General features: G+C 49.5%; 8 protein-coding genes across 8 annotated transcripts; 3 read left to right on the forward strand and 5 right to left on the reverse strand.

Moving 5' to 3' along the window:
* Window positions 1-4,874: 4,874 nt before the first annotated feature.
* Window positions 4,875-8,562, reverse strand: F5Y00DRAFT_98169 (ATP-dependent protease La). Its single transcript, XM_048014410.1, has 2 exons — window positions 5,267-8,562; window positions 4,875-5,203 (listed from the first exon to the last, which is right to left on the reverse strand). Exons 1-2 carry the CDS (start codon window positions 8,444-8,446, stop codon window positions 5,045-5,047), a joined length of 3,339 nt encoding a protein of 1,112 aa, XP_047864022.1. The 5' UTR covers window positions 8,447-8,562; the 3' UTR covers window positions 4,875-5,044.
* Window positions 8,563-9,025: 463 nt separating this feature from the next.
* Window positions 9,026-11,151, reverse strand: F5Y00DRAFT_98229 (uncharacterized protein). Its single transcript, XM_048014412.1, has one exon. The coding sequence runs from the start codon at window positions 10,981-10,983 to the stop codon at window positions 9,490-9,492; it is 1,494 nt and encodes a 497-aa protein (XP_047864023.1). The 5' UTR covers window positions 10,984-11,151; the 3' UTR covers window positions 9,026-9,489.
* A 1-nt stretch (window position 11,152) lies between these two features.
* F5Y00DRAFT_98226 (P-loop containing nucleoside triphosphate hydrolase protein) lies at window positions 11,153-13,432 on the reverse strand. The gene has a single exon (XM_048014411.1). It carries the CDS (start codon window positions 13,345-13,347, stop codon window positions 11,353-11,355), a length of 1,995 nt encoding a protein of 664 aa, XP_047864024.1. The 5' UTR covers window positions 13,348-13,432; the 3' UTR covers window positions 11,153-11,352.
* Window positions 13,433-13,574: 142 nt separating this feature from the next.
* F5Y00DRAFT_98242 (uncharacterized protein) lies at window positions 13,575-15,977 on the forward strand. Its single transcript, XM_048014413.1, has one exon. It carries the CDS (start codon window positions 13,863-13,865, stop codon window positions 15,804-15,806), a length of 1,944 nt encoding a protein of 647 aa, XP_047864025.1. The 5' UTR covers window positions 13,575-13,862; the 3' UTR covers window positions 15,807-15,977.
* Window positions 15,978-15,989: 12 nt separating this feature from the next.
* F5Y00DRAFT_239751 (SWIRM-domain-containing protein) lies at window positions 15,990-18,936 on the reverse strand. Its single transcript, XM_048008133.1, has 3 exons — window positions 18,474-18,936; window positions 17,836-18,407; window positions 15,990-17,782 (listed from the first exon to the last, which is right to left on the reverse strand). Exons 1-3 carry the CDS (start codon window positions 18,592-18,594, stop codon window positions 16,421-16,423), a joined length of 2,055 nt encoding a protein of 684 aa, XP_047864026.1. The 5' UTR covers window positions 18,595-18,936; the 3' UTR covers window positions 15,990-16,420.
* Window positions 18,937-19,173: 237 nt separating this feature from the next.
* Window positions 19,174-20,467, forward strand: F5Y00DRAFT_239752 (electron transfer flavoprotein, alpha subunit). The gene is made up of 2 exons (XM_048008134.1): window positions 19,174-19,606; window positions 19,680-20,467. The coding sequence occupies exons 1-2, from the start codon at window positions 19,292-19,294 to the stop codon at window positions 20,424-20,426; spliced, it is 1,062 nt and encodes a 353-aa protein (XP_047864027.1). The 5' UTR covers window positions 19,174-19,291; the 3' UTR covers window positions 20,427-20,467.
* F5Y00DRAFT_239753 (nucleotide-binding domain-containing protein) lies at window positions 20,468-22,255 on the reverse strand. The gene is made up of 3 exons (XM_048008135.1): window positions 21,886-22,255; window positions 21,355-21,813; window positions 20,468-21,299 (listed from the first exon to the last, which is right to left on the reverse strand). Exons 1-3 carry the CDS (start codon window positions 22,153-22,155, stop codon window positions 20,493-20,495), a joined length of 1,536 nt encoding a protein of 511 aa, XP_047864028.1. The 5' UTR covers window positions 22,156-22,255; the 3' UTR covers window positions 20,468-20,492.
* A 172-nt stretch (window positions 22,256-22,427) lies between these two features.
* On the forward strand, window positions 22,428-25,050 carry F5Y00DRAFT_239758 (uncharacterized protein). Its single transcript, XM_048008136.1, has 3 exons — window positions 22,428-23,054; window positions 23,110-23,305; window positions 23,371-25,050. Exons 1-3 carry the CDS (start codon window positions 22,894-22,896, stop codon window positions 24,949-24,951), a joined length of 1,938 nt encoding a protein of 645 aa, XP_047864029.1. The 5' UTR covers window positions 22,428-22,893; the 3' UTR covers window positions 24,952-25,050.
* Window positions 25,051-25,187: the final 137 nt, after the last annotated feature.

Here is a 25,187-nt window from a genome sequence, read left to right on the forward strand (position 1 = left end):
TCAACAGGCGATAAAGCTTCCATATAGCTAGGCACGGGTTGGAGTAATTCACGGTTTTCCCTATCTAGGCTGGCGCTATTGATGCTGCTGACATCTTGGAAAGTTAAGAATTGCTTCTCATCGAGGGGACTCTGAGGAGCCGACCCCACTTCATGCGAGATCACAGGAGGACTAATGGAAGGCTGTGTGTCGTCGAAGAAGTCGGGCGCACTTGCACGCGGCAGGGGTTCGTTCACGTTCACGCGGGAAACGCTGCGTTGAGTACGCAATCGCCTATCGACGGAGACAGCCCTACGTTCCGCTGACGTAGGTTGTATCGCCTCGAGCTTTTCCCTCACCTCGGACTGCTGCCTCTTAAAAGTCTTGACGCGGGGCAACCCGGGAACCACTTTCCTTGATACCCTGCGGAACAAGCCCGAGGTTGGCGAACAATCCAAAGACGTCCTAGATTCTTGGTCAGATGATACCGACGATGTTAGCGTACTATCCTTCCCAAGAAATTTTTTCAAAATGGAGGCCAGTCTACCGGTGTCCGATGTTGGCGGCGGCTCGCGCGAGGGCATATCTGCCGTTGCTGCCATGGCGGCGATCATTGAGTAAAGCAAGCCCTATCGTTCAAGCTTCATGGAACTTGTCTATTTCGCAAAAACTGCTATCTAGGCAGGGCAAATGAAACTTTACTTAGACGAGGCGAAACCCGTGGATGGATCCACGACTGAGGCGCTGCGGGGCAAGTTGTGCGGAAAGAGATAGTGATATCGTAGCAATTGAGGCTCTAGCTCAGCCGCGATCCCAGTTCCAATCGAGCTGGAACTATGGATGTACTGGATTCTGGGACAACTGCAAACTGTCTGAGGGCGGGGAGTAGATGCGAGAGGCAGAGCGCTGCGGGCCGGATCAGGTAACCGATGGTTGTAGTAGTAGTAGTAGTAGTAGCTATGCGAGATATAATAACGTATATTGAAGGAAAATGGTCATAGCAGCTTTGATGCAGGCAGACCCAACGTCGAATGGGGGAAGGAAGCGGAAAGGATGCTCAGCAGCGAGGCTGTCAAGACCTTATTGGCAATTGACGACGATGGCGGCTCATATGTGCCGGCATGGGCGACAAGGTAATGCGCGCGTATTCTCTAGCTTGCAGCCTTTTTTCTTTTCTTCTTTTCTTCCTTTAAGAGTCAGGTATAATTTCCTCTGCGTCTAGCTGCGACTTGACTAGGTAGGCGACATGCAGGAGATATGCAAGCAGAAGCTATCCTGGAAAACTCCGCTTTCGGGGTGCAGGACGATATAGCCATTTGAGTTGAGAAAAGTTGAGAGAGAAAGCAGAGAGAAATGAGCGAATATAGAAATTGGAGGCGGACAGGTGTTTCTACTTTCTACGGACGAGTGACGAAGCGTATTGACGTTGTACCTTCCCCCCGTACGCAATATACTGGAGGTATACCTCATATTACATACATTTTGTACAGTTGTATATTGTATTGTACAGTTGTACGACAACGCAGCGCGGGCTGACGGGCAGGCACAAGCGTTAAAAACTAAACTACAATATCTGGCCATACCGAGAACGTATTAGCGGTACCGCTGGCAAGTTCCTTTTTTTTTGTTATACTTTGCCATGGACCAGGATCATATCGTTGTACATAATCAGGCTAGGGGTCCCGTTTGGTCTCGCTTGGCTTTTTAATGATCTCGCGGGGTTGTAGGTACTTGTGTTAGGTACTAATAATTCCCATCTTCTCATTTTCTTATTTGTCCATTTCTCATTTACTTTTTCTTGTATTCCAATTCGTTTCGTCCCCACGGCGTCCTATCAATTGCGGGTGGAATGGTCCCGGGACCTATCTAATGCCCGCTCAATGGCAGATGGCAGCGGAAGCACTTATACGCGCAGCTCGTCAGACGGTAAGTATGCAAGGTTGTGCTCTTGTGGAATATCAATTATAGCACTGGCCTACAGTAATTCAGTGGTGGGGGAGGGGTTTATCTTGGCCAATTCGGATTCGATGTCAACCTCCTCTCACAGGTATTATCGGTATTATCGTCCTCCAAAACCAGCCATGCTGCTATGGTCCCTTTTCCGCTTGGTGGAGGGGGGTCTGCTGGGCCATTGAACCAAGTCGGGAAAATCAGGATGATTCATTGATGTGTTGTACAATGATTCTAGTGGTCGATCCCTAAATGAGGGGTGTCCGGGTCGAATTCTGAAATAAGGGGGATTGGGGATTGGGGGACGAAATCGTAGGTAGACGTGAACTAACACTCAAAACTTCTGTCGCAACTATAAATGTATTGTACATCATAACTAATCATAGCTAATTCTATAGCGTTAGTCTTCGAAAACTATATGAGGTAGCTATGTATCAGTGTATGTAATGTTGATACCCGATGGGTTCAGGCTTTTCCTTGATCATCTAGCCTATCATTCTTCGCAAGGGATTATAGTCATTATTAAAGATATCTATTGTTAGTCACAACTACGAATAGTATATGTATGACTTCACTTACACGTGGAACCCCTTGAAGGATGAGTCCGTCCTATGTATCGACATATATAATGCACACAACATGAGCTTACACCGCTATCCTATTGCACTCACCGACTTTGCACTGCAACGGTATTGACTCTTACAAGAAACGTGTAACTAGGCAATTATCTTTGCCTAGTTAGTTACTTGATAACTAGCATAACTGTTTGATAACTATACCCTAGTTAGTATGTAAGTCCCTGAGCGAAGTTTACTAGGTTAGTTAGGCAGTTGATATCCCAGGATCTTCCAGGCTACCAGGCTCGCGAGCTTGACAGGTCACAAATTTAGAATAGTATTGTCTGTCAACGTTGCCCTAACCGCGACGCCGGCCCGAAGCTAGTGCAGCAACCATTTGCTTGTCGACATCGCCGGTTGATCATGTGGACTAAACGAGGTAGAAGGTATAGTACACACACATAACAGTACATTATCGAAGTGGTACTAGATGGTTCGTATGTACGAAAATGAAAAGGGATGACGTACGGAATAAGCGGTCCTTGGGGGGAAGACGAACTAGTTTGCCCAAGCTAGTTCACCAGGATATATGAAAGTATATGATTTTTATTATTATTTCTCTTCTTTACCTCCTACCCCTGCCGATAGAAACCGTCCGTGATGTGTTGTTCCCCCTCCCTCTCACCCCGGGAAGTATGTCGTCAGCCTACGCTAGATGATAGTTTAGGGCTGGTCCCCCTCCTTCCCCCCCAGCCCAGGCCAAGATCCCGCTCGATCCCTAACCCGCTCTTCTTAAAAGCCACTTGATATAATATCCCCCGTCGCTAGGTATGTACATAACTCTCTGTCTTCCTCCCGGGTACTACCCAATCTAAGACCACGCTATTCCAGCCGTTGGCACCACGCGACTTGGCTAAGATTGCCCGCTATCGTCGTCGCCCGGAAAGGAGGTGCTGGAATTGGGCAGCGATACATACGATAGCTCTACAGGTAGGTAGGCAATGTAAGTTGGTAAGTTGGAGAACAACACAAACAACGCAACGCGAGGCTGCTTTGAGACAACTGGCCATCAATGACATGCTCGTCCGTCATGGAAGGACATCCAATACATTACTCCCTGCATCGTTCCGGTCCTGTAAGATCACTCTCCCGCGTCCGTGATTCCAATTCGCGAATCGTATTTCCCGTAATCAAAGCACCGAGCCCATCATCGCTTCGGGACCTTACTGATCAGAATGCACCTCATCATCATTTACCTCGTGGTTTGGAAATATCTCATTTTTCTATCGTCGATTCTTGTCGAGGCGACGCAATCTCCAATTCCATGGGCTTATCTCAAGAGGAATAGCAATAGGATCTATATACCTGGGTACCTATCTACTGCAAGTATTACTCGTTCCTAATCCAACTTGCTTTTTTAGCTCGCGTGGGAGTGCCCAGGAAGATCAAAGTATCTCGCCCTGCATTGGCTCCCGTGGCTGAAATCGCCTTGCCTGCTCAATACCGACCCCCCCCCCCCCCATCAATTATCAATTGCTCCAAGTCATACATACATACACACATACATACATAATACATACTCTTCATCCTTAGGTGAGCACGGGGCTGGCTACCTAGGTACATAGTAGGTAGGCATCTACGCCTAGAAAACCATATCCAACAAACGCCCCCAGGTCTTTAGGTATTAACGAATCTTCGGGTCGGGCTTTTAGGCACGTAATCAATCATCTCACGTCTAACTTAAGCGAGCGATCGAGGTGGTCAGCAATAGTTCCGACCTAGCGTAGAGTGCCGCGTGATATGTAGGAAGGGGAGGGAAAAGAAAAAAAAAAAGGAAAAAAAAAGGAATTGACTTCTTACCGTGGCGTAGAACCCAACCTTTTCCAAATCTCCAGGTTGCATAATGCGACCTCCGACATCAATCGAATCGTGGGGTGCGCAACCGCCCTTCCAGAGCGCGGGATTCCTATGGCAGACGTCGACCCTCGATGACACCTCTTTACAAATTGCGCTAGAGGCTCATACTATACGAACATGAATCACGCGCGTCCTGCTCGAATCGTTCTCTATAACGACAGCCACAGCGACACAACGCGCTTGGCACGAGGTTTGTCACGAATTGGCCTTACCATTCGTATGAGGCGTATCACTAGCGTTCTGACACGTTACTGTAAGAGTTTCTCTCATGTCTGACCCTTCGGTGGTTTCCTTTTCCTTTCTTCTTGGTACTATGTAAGATAACCTAGTGGAAGAAAGGGGGCGAGCGTGCCGTGCTCCGCCACCTATCCGCCTGTCTACTATGCTCATGAGAGGTGATGGGTATGTGGGTAAATCGTATGATACAAGTTGTAATGTTTGCAAATATGTGAGGAGTGAGGGAATACATTTTATGATTGGGTTGCTTCCAAGCCGTTTCGTCGAGTCGTCGCATTGCCGCCTGAACGCCTATCTGATGGCCCAATCCCGCAAATGCATTACTGTAAAGTCTATGGAAAATATGCAAGTTGACGAAGGCGCTATGCGGAGTGTACCCGTCACTCCATTCTCCGTATCGTCTCCTATTCGCCCTTGTCGCTCTCGGATTTATCGTCGTGCTCCTTCTTCCATTCGCAGATCTTGCATCGATTCGCTTGTTCCCTGTCTAGGTTGGGGAAGACGAGCTCAAAAATCTCGCTGTACCAGCTGGCTGGACGGCCCTCGATACCCTCCTTGATGTTCTGCACGATAATGTTAGCCTAGAACGTCGCATCGGAATGTTATTTCAGGTTAGTAGCACCCACCTCTGGAAGTTCCAGCCAGTCGGATATATTGTCGTCTGGGAAGATGATCATCTTGCAACCAGCCCGCCTCGCCGCGACCGTCTTCTCCCGCAGGCCCCCAATTCTAAGGACCTTTCCAGTCAATGTAAGCTCTCCAGTCATAGCGATCGTGGGGTTGACAGGCGTCTCCAATGCCAATGATAAGAGCGATGTCGCCATGGTCACGCCGGCCGATGGTCCGTCCTTTTGCACTGCCCCTTCGGGCACGTGCAAGTGAATCTTGGCCTTGTCAAAGAAGTGGTTATCCGCAAATTCCTTCGCCATATACGCCTTAGCGAAAGAATAAGCAATCGTAGAGGACTCTTTCATCACGGTCTTGAGGTTACCCGTGATTTCCAGCCCTGCACGACTACTAGGTCTTAAAGCAGACTGGAGAATGGATTCTATATACATCGCGGAACCGCCTAACTGGGTCCATGCGAGACCCATCGCAACACCAGGTGGCGTCACATCATATAGACGATCAGAGGTGAAAATCGGAGGACCGACATAATCCTTGAGGTTCTCCTTATTGATCTCGACGTGAACCGAGTCGGGTACTTTTAAGGCTACGCGAGGCTTCTCCGTAGTTTCTTTCTCAGAGGCTTCGGGAGAAGTAGGATCGGGATTCTCTTTTTCCTTTTCCTTTTCTTTTTCTGATTCTTCTAGAGCGGCTTTTCCATCTTCTGTCAGAGCCGCTGACTCGGGAAGAACATCCTCCCCGAGTTCTTGAACGATCTTCAGGGCCGACTTTCGGTAGACCTTCTCGATCTGTTTCTTTAAGTTCCGAACACCTGACTCGCGGCAGTATGACTTAATCAACTCGTCGATAGCATCATCTGTTAGAGAAACGTCTGCACCTTTCAACCCGGCTAATTCCTTTGCTGCAGGTGCTAGGTATCGGTCCGCAATTGCTCTCTTCTCGTCCGAAACGTACCCTGAGAGTCTGATGACTTCCATACGGTCTAGTAGAGGTCTCGGAATAGTGTCGGTCATATTCGCTGTGCAGACAAATAATACCTTGGAAAGATCGACGGGGACGTCCATGTAGTGGTCTAGGAAAGAACTGTTCTGTTCTGGGTCGAGTAGTTCTAGTAGAGCCGACGAAGGGTCGCCCTGATAGCCCCGGCCAATTTTGTCAATCTCATCAATCAATATCAGGGGATTCTCAGTTTGACATTTCTTTAAAGCTTGAATGACTCGTCCAGGGAGGGCACCGACGTACGTCCGTCGATGACCTTTAATTTCAGCCACATCTGTGAGACCTCCCACGCTGAATCTGTAGTACTGTCGGTTCAGAGCCCTAGCAATTGACTTGCCTATACTGGTCTTGCCAACGCCAGGAGGTCCTACAAAACACAAGATTTTGCCTTCGACAGTACCTCGGAGTTTACCAACTGCGATGAACTCTAGGATACGATCTTTGACATCTTTCAAACCGTAATGATCCTCGTCTAGGACTTTCATCGCATTCTGAATTCCAAAGTTTTCTGCGCTCCGTTGTCCCCAAGGGATCTGTGTCAACCAATCCAGATAGTTCCTCGTTACGTTGAATTCAGAGGCGGCGGGCTCGAGATGAGCGAGCTTGTTAATCTCGTCATCAAACACTTTTCGAACGCCCTCGGGCATCGCTAGCTTGTCGGCCTTCTCCTTGAACTTCTCTACCAGTTTATCTTTACCATCGGACTCGATGCCCAGCTCGCGGCGAATGCCTTTCATCTGTTCCATCAGCCAGTATTCCCGTTGCCGCTTCGTAATCTTCTGCTCTACATCCTTAGTGATCTTCGATTGAAGCTGGGCATTCATAAGTTCCTTCTTTAGTACGACCAGAGCCTTTTGCATTCGTTCCTCGACGTTGAGGCTAGCAAGGACTTCTTGTAGTTCCGCGGGCTCCCCAGCAGATACCGCCGCAGCAAAATCAGCCAGTTTTGCCGGTTCTGCCATAACGTTTCCTGTTGATTGACTCATAGAGAAAGTTGATATTTGGTCCCTAAATAAGCTGTTCATTGAAGCGACTTCCTTGAAAACATTTACGATTTCGTTCGTCACCGCTCGAATGACGGGGCTTTTTGGATCAAATGGCTCTTCGGATAGGTTCTCCACGTTTACAAGGCTGACCGGATACTTTCGTAGGAATGATGTTGGCTCATATTTCTCTGCCGCAGAATCGGACTTCGGGGCGACAGCGCTCTCCTCAAAGCTCGCAACCACGTCGCCCTTCTTTTCTTTCTGTGGTTCCTCTTCTTCCGTCTTAGGTGGTATTGGCTCAGGCGTAGGTTCCGTTTCAAGATCAGCCTTCTTAGGCTCACTGGTACTAGGGGGTATTAGAGTGGATAGCTTTATCCGGCGATGAGGGTATAAGATAGCTGTAAGGCTGTTTTGTTCCCCGTGTACTGGGAAGGCGCTCGTGACCTGCGCAAAAACACCAGTATCGTAGACATCAGACGGGTCCCTAATTACGTCCTCGTCGGCGTTCTCATCTTTAAATAAGAATGCGCCAACGTAAGGTTGGCCTCGCTTAATCATTTCCATTATTGCGGCAGAGACATTCGGATCCTTAATTGTGATCGCCTTATAGAAACCTGGGAATAGGGGTCGCTTTGCTATTGGTATGGCCATAACTTGGGGATATACGTCGGGTACGACGGGTTTCTGTAGAGCTTTGTCGGCTCCCGACCTTCGACCTCTTCGGCCTCCGTCTCCAGGCGCATCACTACCAGACCCAGACCCAGACGATGCGCCCCCCGCCGCGCTGCTTGCCTTGCCATCCTGCGATTCACCTTGACCACCCTGGTTCTTGCCGGACGGCGGAGAGTCTGCATTGGAGCTTTTAGCTTCGCTCACTTCATCTTTGGATTCCTCTGTCTTCTTCTCCGAATTCGCCTTCGCCTCTTCTTCCGACAAGGGCTCTACGGACCCATCGAAAAAGCCATTATCTTTTTTATCTTTCCTAGTAATGGTCGAGGTAGAAAAACTTGTCCTTAGTAAAGGGTTATGCCTCGAGGCTATCGTCGGTCTTGAGCACGCGATCGTGGATTCGGTCGAGCTAATAATATTATTTATCGAGTAATGCCGTGATGCTAAAGAGGGTCGGAGCCTCGATGCAAAGTTTGGGGGACCCCTCACGACTAACTGCCGCGATAGGCGTTGTCGACACAGCATCGTCGAGAAGTTTGTTAAAAGGGAAAATTTCGTCGAGGCGACGGTGATGTAGCCGGGGGAAGACCGGAGCTTTAATACAATGCAAGTTTGCACTCGCAAATTGCAAAAAGGTTTCCCACCCGTCTGTGATTAAAAAAGGAAAAAAAGGAAGTGGTGACTAAAATACAGATATTATGGCGGATAGGCCTTAGGGAAAGAATTCCTAAGAATGGCCTTTGCCTCGCCTGAAAAATCTAAACGACAACTTCGATTATTGCCTTAGTCTTAGTAATTGGAGTACATACATAGAGCTGGAGCGTATTTCGACAAAATACATCATCGCTTGCTAAGCTGCCCTCTCGCTCTAACCACGCAGCCACGGCTGTGGGACAGCGGAGGTAACGATTACCCAGATAGGTTAACCCGTTATCAGCCAGTGGCCACTAGAAGGTACTATGGATATATTATGTAATTTAGCGCGTGTCAAATAGTCGTAAATCGCAAATTCAATCTATCGGATATATGGATACGACGTGCTATAACTAAGTATGTTCATTGTATGTATATACTTGCCTATATAGGGGGCTCGACTTAAATACATCAGATTCTACGAAGTAGACTTAGACCTTACTATCTCAGGTCGGAACATATAAAGATCATTAAAAGTAAATTTTAATAAAATTCTTTTAAATCAGAACTTTTTTCTATTAGGTATACTTCTCAATACTAGACGCAACTCGTAAGCCTATCCAAAGCATGCTTCTATAAGTAATATCCATAACTCCTAAGGCGAACTATATCTACGCCAGTATCCTACCGCTAGACGCCAACGCTGCGGACCTCTGCCGCTTGCCGCTATGGAAATAGAAATTCGCCAGCGCCATTATGAATATGATACCCCCCAAACGCTAAAAATGGCATTGACAATAAGAGTGCCCAATGTTACCAAGTCCTAGCCAGTCCTTTCCTAACAGAGGCTCCGTACACAAAACCAACAACGAAGGAGTGCCATCCATCCATTACTTGAACTTCCACACCATTATTACATGACGTTGTAATACTATTTATTCTCCACCCTTAGAGGAGGTCTTTCCCTTGCGCAGCATCTTTAATGCAATAGCCTTATCCTTCTCCCCAACTATAGCCATCGCCTCATCTATAGCACTCTGTATCAGGTCGAGTTTCTCCTTCGCGCTGCGTGTCGGCGCCGTCTGCTTTGGAGATTCGGTCTGCTTTGAAGATTCGGTCTGCTTTGCAGATTCGATCGGATTTGGAGATACGGTCTGATAGTGACAATACCGGCAATTTTTCTCCGCCTCCGGGGCGTCGGGGCCGGATCTGCATTTCCACCAGCCGCCGTGCTTCTGCTGGTGCTCGAAGGGCCATTTGTCATTAGGGTCATGCCACTTCTTGTCCCAGGGCGTCTTCTCCGATGCTTCATCGTTGCTACTCAGTCTTATTTCTGTCTCCAGCAAGTAGATATGGTTCATTAGATTGTTCCATCTAGCCTCGCGGTTCTTCCCCCTGAGGGGTATTTTGAAATGCTCGAACCATTCTGGAATATTGAGGCTGCGTCGAGTCGTGGAGGGCACAGTGGAGGAAGGCGCGCCCGAGGTAGATGCTTGTGGGGGAGGTGGTGGCGTTCGAAGAGTGCCTGGTGGATCTGGAAGTGCATACCGTTCATGAGGATGAGCAACTTCAAGGCCAGCATCTACGGCCTGGTCGAAAGGAAGTCTGACCAAATCTGGGGGCGAGCCGACCATGTATAAGTGCTTCTCTTTGGTCAGGCGAGCATCATTGGATGATGACCCATCTGATCCCAACAAGCACTTAGTTGCTGTCAATGGTAATCTTCGTTGATGCTGTAAGGTTTCTGAAGCTTGACGGCGAGCAGCTTCGATAGCCTTAGTATCCACAAAATATTGTCGAATGCCGCGAATAACTGGTTTTCTTTGCTCGGCGTTAGTGAGCGTATGATCGGCCGATATCTCGTCTTTGCTATTCTCGTGCGGTTGTTCCATACTGCCAAGCGCGTCTAGCTCCTTGTTCTTCTGTCCTAGCCACTTTCGAAAAGTTATGGATTGTGTAATATGCTTGTTAGTAAGTCTTTCAATGTCCGGTAATTTTTCCTCAGATAATGTTGTGGAGTTTGCCAGATCAAACCTTGGAACATCTTCTGGTGGGAATGCTCTCCATTCGGCAGCACGTAGGCCAGAAGAGTTGGAAAGATGCAGTGATGAAGGGGTGTCTCCAGAAGGGGCATTGCGGCAGATAGGAGGCCCGCCGCTGGGACTATTGTTTGAGTCTATAGTAGCTTCTGTTTTTGCGCTATTCGGTATATCGTCCTTGACATTTATAATGTCCAAGCCTCCTCTTACCTGCCTGCTCGTAGTTCGAGGAAGGCTCGTCGGTTTAGGCCCTAGTGTTTCTGGGTGTCTTGATGGCGGATGAGCGCGTAACGGATTCGTAAATCCCATAGCTATGATAAAAGGGTTTAGAGTATACCGCGGCGGGTGTTGGGATTGACGCCTAATGGCATTATTGTCCTTTTTTTCCATAGTAGTGGCGCGATTGAGGCTATTTAGGATTAGAATAAGAGGAGCATACCAAGTAGGGAAGAGGGAGAATAATATTTTGAATAAATTATTTATGTATAGCAGAGTCTTTCAAGAGCTCCATGGCAAACTTCATTTAAGAAAGTGACTTTGGGTCTGGTCTACGTCACAAATCGTGAATGTGAATTAGCAGGAAAGTCATCAGACAGATATGTGATTATCTGGTGAAGTAATAATCTATATTGACCCAACGCCTATGACTATTGACATGTTTGCTTGGAGGAGACGTGACTGACGCATTGTGAAATGCTATTTGAGTTGGGATGATTGTAGTTGAAGTGTATGTATAGGAGGTAGGTAGTAATTACGAGTTCAAGCTGATAGAGGTCCAACAGACACCAGTTCCCGAATCTGCATCGTCCTTTCTTTCTCCCGCCCTAAACTCTCACGCTTCTCCTTTCGTCTTCGATCAGCATCGAGGGCAGCAAAGCGACCCCGGGCGCCGTGACGTATTTTAGTTATCATATCTGCGGCCTTGCCTTTTGTGATATCGTGTGCTGTTAGTTTATCATCCTCCCCACGTAGCTTGTTTAGGAAGTTCAGTTGGCCATCTGTAGGTGGTCCGTTACGCCAGCTCTGGTGTCTCCAGATAAGAATATGGGGATAGTGCTCAGATGCGTACTTGTCACACCCGTGGACGGCATCGGCGAAGGTAGATGTAGTGAGTAATCGCCGAGGCTTCGCAAATCGAGACTTCGATACACCTTCAGGAAGAGCCCGGATTTCCGAGGCCACAAATTCGCCCCCTTCATTTCCTTGTGCTTTCACCTTTTCCAATCGGATGAAGGTTCCACTCGGGCCGCATAGCACCCACTTGTCCTGTCCAACTTGTACCCATGCATGATGACTGATTGCCCGAATATGCCTCTCGCCGGATGTATCTGCGATCAAGTCGAAGACCGAATCGTACTTTACAAAATGAATATTGCGAGAAATTTCAACGTCTTTAGTTTCTCTGCTGCTCTTCAAGCGTTCCAGATCGCTCACGGTTGCTTTCTCTACCAACTCAGACGGGTCGAGGCCGAATAAAGTAGGTGTTGTCACTATACCAATAGACAGACTCGAGACCATGTCGATGATATGGCAATCGGTTTTGTCTGGATGAAGCCGCATGCCTCTTCCTATCATCTGTATCAGTAAATTACGGGAGCGAGTCGGTCGCGCGAGAACAACACAATCAATATTGGGAATATCGGTTCCTTCAGTAAAGACACCGCAGTTGACAAGCACCGGGAATTCTTGGCGCCGAAAAGCATCAAGGATTTTGCCTCTTTCGACTTTTGGAGTATCTCCCGTCACGAACCTAGCATCGATGCCAAATTGGCGGAACGTTTTCGTCAATCCATCGATATGTGAAAGATCCACGCAGAAAACCAAGGTCGACTTCCTCTCTGAGGCCTTTGCAAGCCAGCTGCGAACAGTAATCTCGTTCACTTGTTTTGTATTTACCACCTTGGATAATTCACGAGTCTGAAAGTCCCCGTTGCTGCTGGTTCCGACATTTGAGACATCGGCAGTCGACTCGACCGTAGTAAAAACGACGTCTGACAACCATTTATCCCCTATCATGTCGACGTAGTCTTTATGATAAACTATCTCGTCGATTGCAGCGCCTAACCGAAGGCCATCGGTCCGAGAAAGAGTCGCGGATACGCCAACAAGTGCTGGCGAGTCGTCTCTCTTTCGATCAAGGCCGAAGTGCTCTAGGGTCCTCAAGTACCCAGGTGCAACTATATGGTGCGCTTCGTCGACAAGTACGAGCTTAAACCGTTTAGGATCGAACTTGTTGATGCGATCGCTAGAGTTGATACTCTGTATGCTAGCGATGGTGATATCTGCAGTTCCCGAAGCACGTATGTTGCCCATTTCTATTTCTACCGTTTTGTGCGGATAAGCAGAGGTGCAGTGGCGAGCTGCTTGTTCGACAAGTTCTCGCCTGTGAGCCAGGATCAGTGTCTGGCTGGCTTCATTTGAGCCGTTCTTGATCCGATCAATCAACTGAGTGAATATGACGGTTTTCCCGGAGCCGGTAGCCAACGATATTCCTAATCGCTTATGGCCATTTTTGAGCGAATTCAAGACAGATTGAATGCATTCTTCTTGATAATCACGGAGGCGAATACCTTGGAAAGGGTTAGGAGTGCTAGGAGTGCTAGACGTGCTAAGAGTGCCAAGAGTGTTAGGAATCTCAGCCGCAGCCGCACGAGCTGTTAGGGACGTAGAAAATTTGTATCGATAGCATCCCGTTAGCGAGAACCGCCGTACGGGTCTCACTGAGAATAGCCATCTCGTCGTCAGTGGTAGCATGGCATATCTGCACAACGACGGTTGGGTTGCGATAGATGTTTAAGATAAGATTTCAAAGCTTGGGGTCTTAAGTTCTGACGTTGCCTTTGAACCATCGAAACTTTTATGTGGAGCTGCATATGCAATTAAGCCGATCTTTTCAAATAACAAATTATCGGGGACTTAGCGTCTTAACAAAAAAGCCTTGAAACTTCACACCATCCATAAGGTTCTTTACATCTACATATCAGCGCAGAACCTCAACCACGTCTCAGATTAAACCTAACGACCCTAAGATATTAATAAGATATCTTAAGAGTAATCTGATGCATACCTATGATTATTTAGAGAGCCTCATAGTTTATAAAAATAGGAGTGATCTTTCCACCTACTTCTCAAAAATATATATATATATATATACGGATAGTTGCATATATACGTCCTATGCACCGCCCCCTATTGGAGATCCTAAGGGTCGACTTACAACAGCCTTGATTAAATTTGTAGCGCAACTATAACCTACCAACCAGGTAGATATGGATTCAGATGACGACCCCGAGTACCGCCCCCCCAGCAGTGAATCAGACGGTGAGCCTCCTCAGCCTCAGCCTCAGCTTCCGTCCTTGCCCTCGCCCCGGCCCGGGGAGAGTACACGCAAACGCCGCCTCAAGACAGTAGAACTATCCCCTACAGTATCATTGCCTAAGCGGCAAAAGGGAGTCTTCAACTCTCAGTATCTCAACATCCTTAACGAAGAAATCTACGATGCCGCGGCTGGAATCATCCGAGACGAGCCCTCCTCAGACCTAGCGCCAACCCAGATCGGCATCGTGTCGTGGACTCCTTCCGAGAAGCACGTCTTCTTCTCGGCTCTGGCGCGCTTAGGGCGCGACAGCATTGCCGATATCGCGGCGAGGGTCGGCACTAAAAGCCCTCTCGAAGTCCAGCAGTACTTGGCGCTGCTTGATGAGGCAGAACGTGCCCATCGCGAGAACGACGGTAAAAGACAGCGGGCGTTACGCCCCGTCGACGTACCTGCCGCGACGGAACTTAGCACAGAACTGTGCGCGGCGTTAGAGCAGGCAGCAGATGGCATTGCGCTGCGATGCGAGAGGTACGAGACGGCGCTGGAGCAGAAGCGCTGGCAGGGTCGGTGGCTAGTTACGGCGCAACTAGCACGGCTGCTCGAACGCCAGCAACGCGCCAACAGCAGCCGCACTAATAACAGCAGCAACAACAGCAACAGCGCAGTAACAGGAACACATGACCTTCCCCCATTTGCAGAGCTTTTCATCCTGCGCAACTGGCTACGGCTCTCGGAGCGCGTCTTCATGAACTCGTCCGTGGTCCCGGACGGTAACTGGCGCAGCCTATCGGAGGAGCCGCCTTCGATCCGAGCCACGGCGCTCGCGGACTTCCACTCTTTAGCGCTGAGCATTACGCGACGTCTCGTGAGCGCAACGCTCTACGTAGCGAGCTCCCGGGTGCGCGCAAAGCGTGCCGGGGACCGCCGCAACCGTACGGGGGGCCTCGTTAAGATAAAAGACGTGCAGGCCGCCGTAGCATCGGTCGGCATGACCGAGAACAGCCGTAAATTCTGGGCGCGGGCTGCGCGCAGGCTACGGCTTGACGTGTACGATGACGAGCAGGACGATGATGAAGCCGAAGACGTATCGGGGATGCCGGATCGGGAGTATTTATCTGGTAACGGAGAAGACGACGATGAAGATATAGATACCGAAGTCGAAGACATATCTGAAAGCGACGTAAGCGACCGGGAAAAGGAAGCCAACGGCCCTTCTGAAATAGACGATAATAATACATACACCTCGTCCACCTCCGAGTCCCCCCCAATGCCCTACGACGAAGTCGAAGCCGCCCTAGGTTTCCCCCCCTACTCCCCCCATCCTACGCAAGACTTCCCCGCCGACCTCCCCGAACTATCCTCCAGTTCCTCCGAGCACTCGTTCTCCGACTCCAACTCCAACTCCGACATCCCCATGAAAGACCCCCCCTCAGAAGAAGAAGAAGAAGAAGAAGAAGAAGAAGAAGAAGACTCCCCAGCCCTAGCCCAAGACCTCCACGAAGCCCTCATCTACACAGCAACTTACGACCGCGCCGCCACGACCGCACGCTCGCAGGACGCGCTGCGCGCCCGCATCCGCACGGAGCACGACCTATGGGCGGACGCAGAGCACGCCGACACGCAGGCCGCGGGAAGAGAGGAGGCGCGGTTGTGGAGGGTGGTGCACGACGGGAGGGGAAGGGTCAAAGCAGAAGAAGAAGAAGAGGAAGAGGAAGAGCAAAAGGGTGGTGGTGGTGATGAAAAAGGGGAAGAAGAAGGATGGTCGGAGATGGGAAGACGATCGGGTTTAGTGGATTTGGGTTCGAACTGGAGAAGACACGTCGAGTATTACAGCGAGTGGGAGGTTACGGGAGGGAAGAGAGCGGTTCCAGGGGGGTCGAATGCTAAGGACTAAGAAGAAGCTGGCTTGTATGTGACGGGAGCGGTACGGCATAGCAGTCTATCTACCTACCTAACGTATAAGGATGGCTTGAGCATTGCGTAAATGAATACCTTGGTAGGAGATACTAGAAGATTACCCAGGTAGTGAAGCTCATCTATAAAAAATATACACTTACTTGCAATACACACGGACCACTTACATCATCTAGGAATTCATTACTATGTATCTCTTTATCTTTTCCATTTCCCATAGTCGGGTCCCATTTATGAGTAGCAGTTTGTAGCACTCGTAGTATACACGGGGGTCTTCACCGTCACTATGCAAGTGCAAGACACTATACCCTCTTCCTCCTTCTCCCATCCTCTTACTTTCCCCCTAGAATGTTCTTTTTTAACTATTCAGAGGACATGAGAGCTTTATTTTCAGAGGGGAAAAGAAAAAGAAAAGACAACCAAGCAAAAGCAAATAGCGAGAAACCCTATTCCGTTGACGCCCACGGGAGCCGGCGGCTCGCAATAGTCAAATCAAAGTCCCTTTAGGATGCCTGAATTCGCCACAATTAAAAATTCAACCTTCTCTTGCGCAGCTTGGCGCGGAGTTAATCCCTCCCAATTGGAAAAAATAAATTAGGCTTCGTAGCTCTTGATATTACCGTCGCTACCGAGTGGTTGGACGGCACTTAACGGAGGAGCCGAGGTAAATGTGAGGCCGCTGCCGTCGGACTTAACGTCACCATTCATGCCAGCCGACTTAAGGCCTGCTTGCGTTTCCCGTACCCGCTTCTTGAAGGCGAGTCGATCAAGGAAGAGTTGTTGCCTGCCTCGCTCTAACTCGCGTCGCTCTGCCTGTAGAATACCTTCCATCTCGTCGAAATACTTCAATTTCAGCTCCATTTTTTGTAGGGTGACGTTTACTGCGGCAGAGAGGAGTCTCGTCATCTCTCGCTCCTCGTGCGAAGCTAGGCCGCCCGCACGCGCGCCCATGGCGGCGAGCGGTATGCTGGCCAAGTCAGACGCAGCACTACTGGTATTCTCTTCGTGACCGTCTACTTCCATCGAGTCGCCCTCCTTCCCCTTGCCTTTTCCGTTAACCTTAGCCGTATCGTTGCCTTCAATCTTATTTCGTAGGCCTTCTTGGAGTTGCTCCACAGATTTTTTCGCCGCCGCGGCTGTTGTCTTGGGATCTGCGAGACTAGCGAGGAATCCGATAACCGACATGACCGGGTTATCAGCCTGACTAAAAGGAAGATGACCGCCATGCTTTCCGAGCATAGCAAGACCGGTGGGAGCATGAATAGGGGCTTCCGTCTCGAGATATTTGTCCTCGATGTCTAATTGAAGGAACTGTAAGACACATTCCTCCCGAGTTCGCGTGCCTACGTGCGCTGCAATTTCAGCCCAGTCATCATCATATCTTTCCAAGGCCTCAAGAAGTCGAAGAACCTCGGCGTCTGTCCAAGGGGCATCGCGATCGAGAACGGAGGAATAAGTTTTGTTCTCTATTTGGACAAATTGGGTATTGGACTGATTTCCAGGTATTCGGCCCTCCACGAAACAGCTGGAACACAGGTCACACTTCGCCTTATTAGTGGAATTGGCCTCCGGCAGATGGTAGTAGAGCCGAGTGCAGTCGATACCGCAGTTGTAGCAGTGCACCTTAGCAATGGGCTTGCTCAGATTGTCATCAGCTATTGGTGGTGTTGCACCGTTGGTGGTGGCCTCGCCATTGGTCTTATTTTCGGACTTGTTAATTTTCGCCCCTTTCGCGTTAGCCTCGTAGATGTTGCGGCCAATCTCAAGGTTTCGCTCGCCCGCAGCAGTAGCAGCAGCATTGGCCTTTTGGTCTGTATCTTGATTCTTTTTGCCTTCGAGTACGATCGGATCGGCCGAGGGTTGCCAGGGTTGGAGCCCACGAGGGGTATCACAGATGACTTGGAAATGACCCGTGAAGGGCGGGCCGACTTGAGACGGACGTTGATCCGCATCAACCTGTAACTTGTTAGAAAATTGGTATTATTATATAAAAAACAGTTAGGTAGTACTTGATAGTTGATCAATCCCCACTGCTCCAAAAATGCGTGGACGCGCATGATGGCGCAAACGTCGCCAGCCAAGTTTCGCCTACACGCAGTTACGGTCAAGTACTCAACGGGGTTCAACCGGTAGGTGTTAATCATGAAATCGCGGTAATCCTTGTATACGGCGGGGGTCTTGCTTCGGTTCCGACTGTTGAAAAACTCGGGGAGAGCTTTACGTTCGATGCTATGGATCGCATTCATATCGAACCAGGTACTATAACTAGGTAGAACAATTGCGTGGGTTTGGGAGATAAGATGTTCGCGCGCGGCATTCTCGATGCTTTCCTTTGACTTCACCTCTTGAGCGCTACCGTCGCCGGCAGCGGCCGTATCTTCGACGTCCTTGTCTTGGGGACGTCCATCCCGAGGCTCGGCCTGAGCGTCGCCCATTTCCTCATCATCCTTAGCTAGGGTAGTTTCAGCAGGCGGTGCAGGAGGGGCATCAAGTGGGTTGTCTGAAGTACCAGCAGGTGCAGGAGTAGTGCTATCTTGCTTAATAACGGGGTCTGCGGAGGGGATTTCGGACATCTGCACATCTAATCTGCGCATTAGCATCAACATAAAATACTGAGGCTATGGCTATGAGGGCCGTCTCGACCTACCTTCGGAGCCTTGAGGCGCACCCGACACATCGGACTGAAGAGGCGGCTGCGCTAGGATCGGGTTACTGCCCGGAGTTGCTGCATTGGCTGGTGAGCCGTAGTTGGCGTGTTCGCCTTCCATCTTGAAGGAAAATGCGAATTTCCAACTAACAACGTTCGAAGGGGGAAAAGACGTTGATATGTGATGATGATATCAATTTCGAAAAGAAAAAAGAAACTGACGCGACGTATCGCAACAGTCGTAATTCTGGCTGCGACTAATTTATTAATGAGTGGAAAGAATTTAATTGAAGAGTGCGCTTAGACGGGTTGCTAGGATGTGGACGTTGATGGATATTAATTCGTTGGATGCATCCTATGCGATGAGCTGAGTCGACCGCGTGTTTGGAGAAATAATTTGGCGCGACTAAAGGAAACCAACTGGCAAAGCTGGAGAAAGCAGTGAATTTGGGCTGGCAGAGGCTGGGTAAGTGTGATACTTGGTCCAAGCGTCAACCATGGTAAAGATTACCTAAGATAAGAGTGCTAGTGCGCCATATGTATCATGTGATTTACATTATTATGTAATATTGTGCTGTACTTCGTACCTAATGCACGCACCAGCAACAAAGACTCGATTTATACATATTTACAGTAGATACATGCATAAACTTCCGCTATCGGGTCCGAATACACGCATTATTCTTACCTCGGTGGAAGCCGTGAACAACCGAATTCATGACGAGGTTCTTAGAATCTTAGAAGCTTAGACGAACTGTAGTAGGCTGGTTTCCGCCGCATGAAACTTGCCAAACTTCAGTCGCAAAACAAACCACACAATGCTTTTCTCTACAGCGAGCCGGACACTTCTTAGAGGCGTCGGCAGCCTGCCGCGCTCTACTTCTGTTCTTTCGAATCCTTTCAACAACAGCCCCTCCGCCCTTCGAAGATTATTGTCGTCGTTGGCTGTCCTAGAACAGCGCGATGGGAAGCTCAACCACGGTTCTTTGAGCGCAATTACAGCCGCTAAGAAGCTTGGGGGCTCGATACATGGATTCGTCGCCGGAAGCAATATTAAGCCCGTAGCAGAGGAGGCGGCCAAAGTAGAAGGCGTCGAGAAAATAATCGCAGTGGACAACGCTGCTTACGACAAGGTAAGCGAGGACGGATCTATTGTCCAATTGAATTATAAGGCTAGGAGTTAACGTTGGTTGAATTAAATTACAGGGCCTCCCGGAGAACTTTGCGCCGCTATTAGTCGAGAACATCAAGAAGGGCGGCTACACTCATATCATCGCGGGGCACACTGCTTTTGGGAAGAGCTTATTACCGCGGGTCGCCGCACTTCTCGACTCCCAGCAAATATCAGACATAACTGCTATTGAAAACGAGAACACCTTCGTGCGCCCTATATACGCCGGCAATGCCATCGCGACCGTCGAGTCCTCCGATCCTGTCAAGGTTATTACTATTCGCGGCACGGCCTTCCCCGCTGCCGAAGCACAGGGCGGCTCCGCAACTATAGAAGATGGCGTTGACCCTAATGTGGAAATCTCCGTGGAGTGGGTTTCTGAAGATCTCGCCAAATCAGACAGGCCGGACCTAGCGACCGCCGGCAAAGTAGTTGCCGGAGGTAGAGGTCTAAAATCAAAGACAGGCTTCGATAACATCATGCTACCGCTTGCAGATTCGTTAAACGCCGCAGTCGGTGCTTCTCGTGCTGCGGTGGATAGCGGATACGCCGACAACAGTCTTCAGGTTGGACAAACGGGTAAGGTGGTTGCTCCTCAACTATACCTTGCCGTTGGAATTTCCGGTGCCATCCAGCATCTGGCGGGTATGAAGGACAGCAAGGTGATTGCAGCTATTAACAAGGACCCCGAGGCGCCAATATTCCAAGTAGCGGACGTGGGCTTGGTTGGGGATTTATTCGACAAGGTCCCCGAGTTAACAAAGAAACTAAAGAGTTCGTGAATAAATATATAAGTACCTAATATAAATACAATATTTACAATCGCCCCGTGAGGGTATCTCTTTAGTTCAGGCTCCAGCCGCAGATATCATCTCCGTTGTGTTCGTAAACTTCTCTCGTTCTTTTCCTAATAGCAGACCCCGCTCTCTTTCCGCCTTGTCTATCTTCCGCCAGTCGTCCCACTGGATGACCCTGCATTTACCATGCTCTACCCCTGCCCGTAAGGCTTCCCAGCCAGAGCTGCTTTCTCCTTCGAGGAATGGGGCATTGGAATTCCAATCAGAGGCAATTGCATCACCAGTAGAAAAGGCGTCCTCCATAGTCGACGCAATGACGCCTGTTGGGCCTCTCTTTACCCAGCCCGCGCAATAAATCCCAGGCAAATGCGATGGGTGCTGAGTGCTACCTTCGTCACCTTTCACTCGCAATACCCGTCCCATTCCATCGTTTTCGATAATCCCCTTCCTATCATCAAACGAGATGCCCGCCTCGTCAAATCCAGGAAGGGCGACAGATTTATAACCAATGGAACGGAACGCTATAGAAGACGGGATTGTTACTTTCTCGCCAGTACCGACAACACTCGAGGACGGGTCAAAAGGCGGCGTTAATGATGTTCGTTCAAACACCGTGCTTTCGATATTTCCATCCGGCCGACCGAGAAATTCAGTTGGAGATAAGCAAAAGTCCAAGGACCACGACTTAACGGCCTCCTCCAACCGAGCCGTCGAGCCTTTCATCAGTATTTCCATAAGCCTCCGCCGAGCTCGGGGTAGCTTCGAAATCTCATCCGGGATGAGCGACATATCGATGTCGTGAAAAGCAACCCCGTGGAGCTTCATCAGTTCTCGAATTTCCTTAATGGTGAAAGCAGCCTAGGAGACTAATCAGTACTCGAATCAGAGTCTTCGTCGATGTTTTCAAACGTACCTGCATTGGTCCCCTTCTTCCCACAATGTGAACTCGCTTGATGCGGCTCTTCAATAGGGTTTCGATAGCCGCCTCTGTTATGTCCGACTTTCGCAACCTATCTACATCCTCCAAGAGCATCCTGGCAACGTCAAGGGCAACATTGCCTTGGCCGATGATAACAGCCTCATCACCTTTAGTGAGATCCGGTGCGAGGTCCGCGTATTCTGGTAGACCATTATACCAGCCTACAAACTCGCGGGCCGAGTAGATTCCTTGCAGCTCGGATTCGCCGGGGATTCCCAGTCGCCTGTCTTTAGATGCACCGTAGGCAAATACAACAGCATCGTAATGATGCATCATAGAAGCCAAAGGAATTGTACAGCCCCTGAAGTGACCGCCTGTATTACCGATGGAGACATTCCCAATAAATGTAAAATCAGGAGAGCTTGCAACTTCTTGGAATTTTTCTTGGCAGTTCTATATTTATAAATTGTCAAACAAACACGGTTCGTTATGTTGATATGTATAATAAATATATTTAATTCATACCTTGACTTCGGGATGATCTGGCGCAACGCCGAATCTCACTAGACCATATGGCACAGGCAACGCTTCGAACATGTCGACCTTGGTTTTCGGTACCTTAGACATGACCCGGTATGCCGTATAGAAGCCGGCCGGACCGGAGCCAACTACGGCCATTCGGAGAGGCCTATCATGTCGACTTGCGGTAGAATAATGTGATATTCTAGTAGCAAAAGATGCAGAACTTCTGCGGCGACAGGTTGCGCAGAGCCATGAATTTGCTAGAGGTCTCATGATTTATAAATTATAATATTATAATATTAACAAAGGGTAATGATTGCCATCACATCTCTAAGATTATAAAATGTTGCATCAAAATAGGTAGTCACTACGGTCGAAAATTCGCAAAATGACGTCGAGTTGAAATTTTGGTCAGTCTTCTCGGTGCTCCGAGGTCCGACATCGCCGTCCGCGGCCGTTTGCCGATTAAAAATCGACGGACTTACCTAAGTCTACCTGTTACATAACATGGTACAATACCTAATAGATTTATTTATAAGGTAGAGGTCTAACTGAAGAGCTAGCTAATCGAAATGATTATCATTCAAAATTGCGCAACGTTAGGTAGTAAGCAATATTACCCGACGCGAAGCTGCATCGTAATCTAAGAAAATACCCAAGGTAGCAGCTGAGTTCCAATGAGATTCATTCTACCGCCCCGTTGCTGTGGAAACGGCAACTTCCCGGTTTCTTAACCCACGATACACAACCCCGTCATTTCGTTATGTACCTGCATAGGTACGTTGTATTTGTATTGTATTATTTGTATTGTATACATTATGTATCTACACACATCATCTACCTACACACATCCCACCTTCTTCCCCACACCATGGCGCTCCGGCCTTTTTCGCAATCATAAGAACCATCATCCGTACCATACATTCCAGTTAAAACCGACGATCCAATCCTGCCCTCACCTATCGATGAATGTCTCTCAGCCTCGCCAGCTAGAGTGAGACGTCTACAGATATGGGCGCTCAACAACCTTACTTGTACGATGCCGAAAGGCGCGACTCTCGATCACCCGAGAAACCATTCGACCCCAAGGCCATCACGAGAGCAAGCTGGGAACCGACACCTAAGAAGAAGAAGCAGAAAGGCCCATTCATAGCCTTCAACCGACATCCTGAGTAAGTCTCAATTAGTTGGCATGCATGAGTATCATGGCTAATCTAGGTATCTAAGTGCGCATGTCGTGCCGACTGGTCGTACCTCAATGTTCAAGCCTATGAGCAGCACTACGAAGTGGTGGATCAAGTTCATGAGATATGTTCAATTATTCCTTCGCATCCTGGAGATGATCGGAGGCGGTTGTTTACTTGTCCTCATGATACTTATCTCTAATGTTGATCCTCTTGTTTCTTGGATTATGAGAATTACAGTACGTCTTACAAGCCTTGGTCGTTTCGTTTATACCAGGATTCCTCACTTACCCGTAATATATAGCCTGGTGTTGTAGCCATCAGTTGTGTCTACGCCGTTTGGCATCTCATAAGACCCGCCGGGTCAAGACCACCCGGTTCGTCAGCAGCTTATCAGATGTTCGCCGGTGTCACGGACTTAGCTGTTATACCGCTATACGCTTTCGGTGTCATCTCCGTTGTCAACCACGGCAAGGAGTGGAATCTTATTATCGCGGCTTCTCCTGAACTTACTGAGTACCTTGTCCAGAGCGAGTACTTCGCCCTCATCTGCGCCGGTAGCCTACACGTCGTTTCACTCTGCATATCGACCTGGCTGTGTCTGATGTTCCGAAGAATCGCTAACATGCCGCCGGATTTCAACCCATTGGAAGACCATCTCACCTCTCGCGTCAAACAGCACAAGCGCAACAAGTCGTCTGTCGCAACTAGCTACACCGCGGTCTCGGATGATTCCAATCGTCTTGATTCACCCCTCGAAAGCTACCGCAACTCAGGTGCCCCGTACGAAGACCTCTCGCGACCACCCAGCATTCCGTTCATGCACACACGCACCGGTTCCCGAGACTCTTTCGCTTCGAAGCGCGACTCGCGATGCGACCTCCCTAGCAGACAATACCAGATTACACCAGGTAACTCTCCCCGCAATAGCGTCGCGGAATTGAAACGTCTGTCTACCCCACGAGTCGCCCAGCGCGCAAGCTACACTGAGGTCCCGTTGCATGAGACCGGAGCAGCATCGCCATCCTCATCCTCATCTCGACCCAGCAGCATCACTATCGCGCCAACCCCCTCTCCCCACCAACCCACCAACGCCTCGCCAACCCGCATCGCCAAGTTCACCGAAGCATGGTACGCCTCCGAATCTCTCATCAACCGCACGCAAGAGAAGCAGCGTGCCCTCAAAGCCGCCGAGCGCTCGCGTCTGTCCCAGTCCCAGTCCCAACAGTACGAAGCCGTGAACCAACGGTACAACTTCGACGACTCAGACGACGACTCGGACCGCGAGAATAACGATATGATGCGCCCCGACGATTCCGATCTCGAAGCCGACGATATTCCTAGCAGCCCTATCGACGTCATGGGTCATCTGCGCCCGAACCCGCTGCGCTTGAACCCGACTCCCCAGGGGCAGGCGCAGATCGTACAAGGCAGAGATATCGCAAGTAGACAGAAGACGCCGTTCGAGCCGCTCTCAGAAGTAAGCCACAACGCGCGTAGCGTGAGCGGTAGCCAGGACATCGCGGACGAAAAGGCCAGCCCAGCGCGAGCCCCATCGTTCTGGCGTCGCAGCTTGATCGTGCCTAAGAGCGGCGGGGCGGGCGCGGGGCGTAACAGAGACTCGTCGATCCAGCCCGACGGCGATTTCTACGCCAAACCATACGGCGAACTGAAGCCTGCCACACCACCCGTCATGCTCGGAGGAGGGGCGGCGAAAACAGGGGGCAATCGGCAGGTCTCTTCTGGTAACGACTACGGCGATTTAGGGAGCGGGAATGCGGGTGCGGGTGCGGGTACGTGGAGAAGAAATGTCAGCGGTAAGATTGCGGAGGAGGGGCTGGGAGGGAATAGGTATTCGCGGTACAGCATTCTTAACGAGGATTAAGGGGGTGCGGAATACTTTGGATTAGACCATGCGGGCAAAAAAAAAAAAAAAAAAAAAAAAAAAGTTGGTCCGGTGTAGGCTGCTTGGAGTCGTTGTGGTCTTTGGACTTTTTGGTGGCTTCTCCGGAAAGGGGGGCGGGGAAGGGAATGGAAGGGAAGGAGGAGGTAGGTGGTGCGATTGATATGTGATGATGACTTCACGCGTGTATTACTAAGTTAAGGTAAACGAAATGGGAA

The sequence above is a fragment of the Daldinia vernicosa genome, assembly GCF_022497035.1.
Source record: "Daldinia vernicosa strain CBS 139.73 unplaced genomic scaffold F5Y00scaffold_29, whole genome shotgun sequence".
Lineage (NCBI taxonomy): Eukaryota > Fungi > Ascomycota > Sordariomycetes > Xylariales > Hypoxylaceae > Daldinia > Daldinia vernicosa.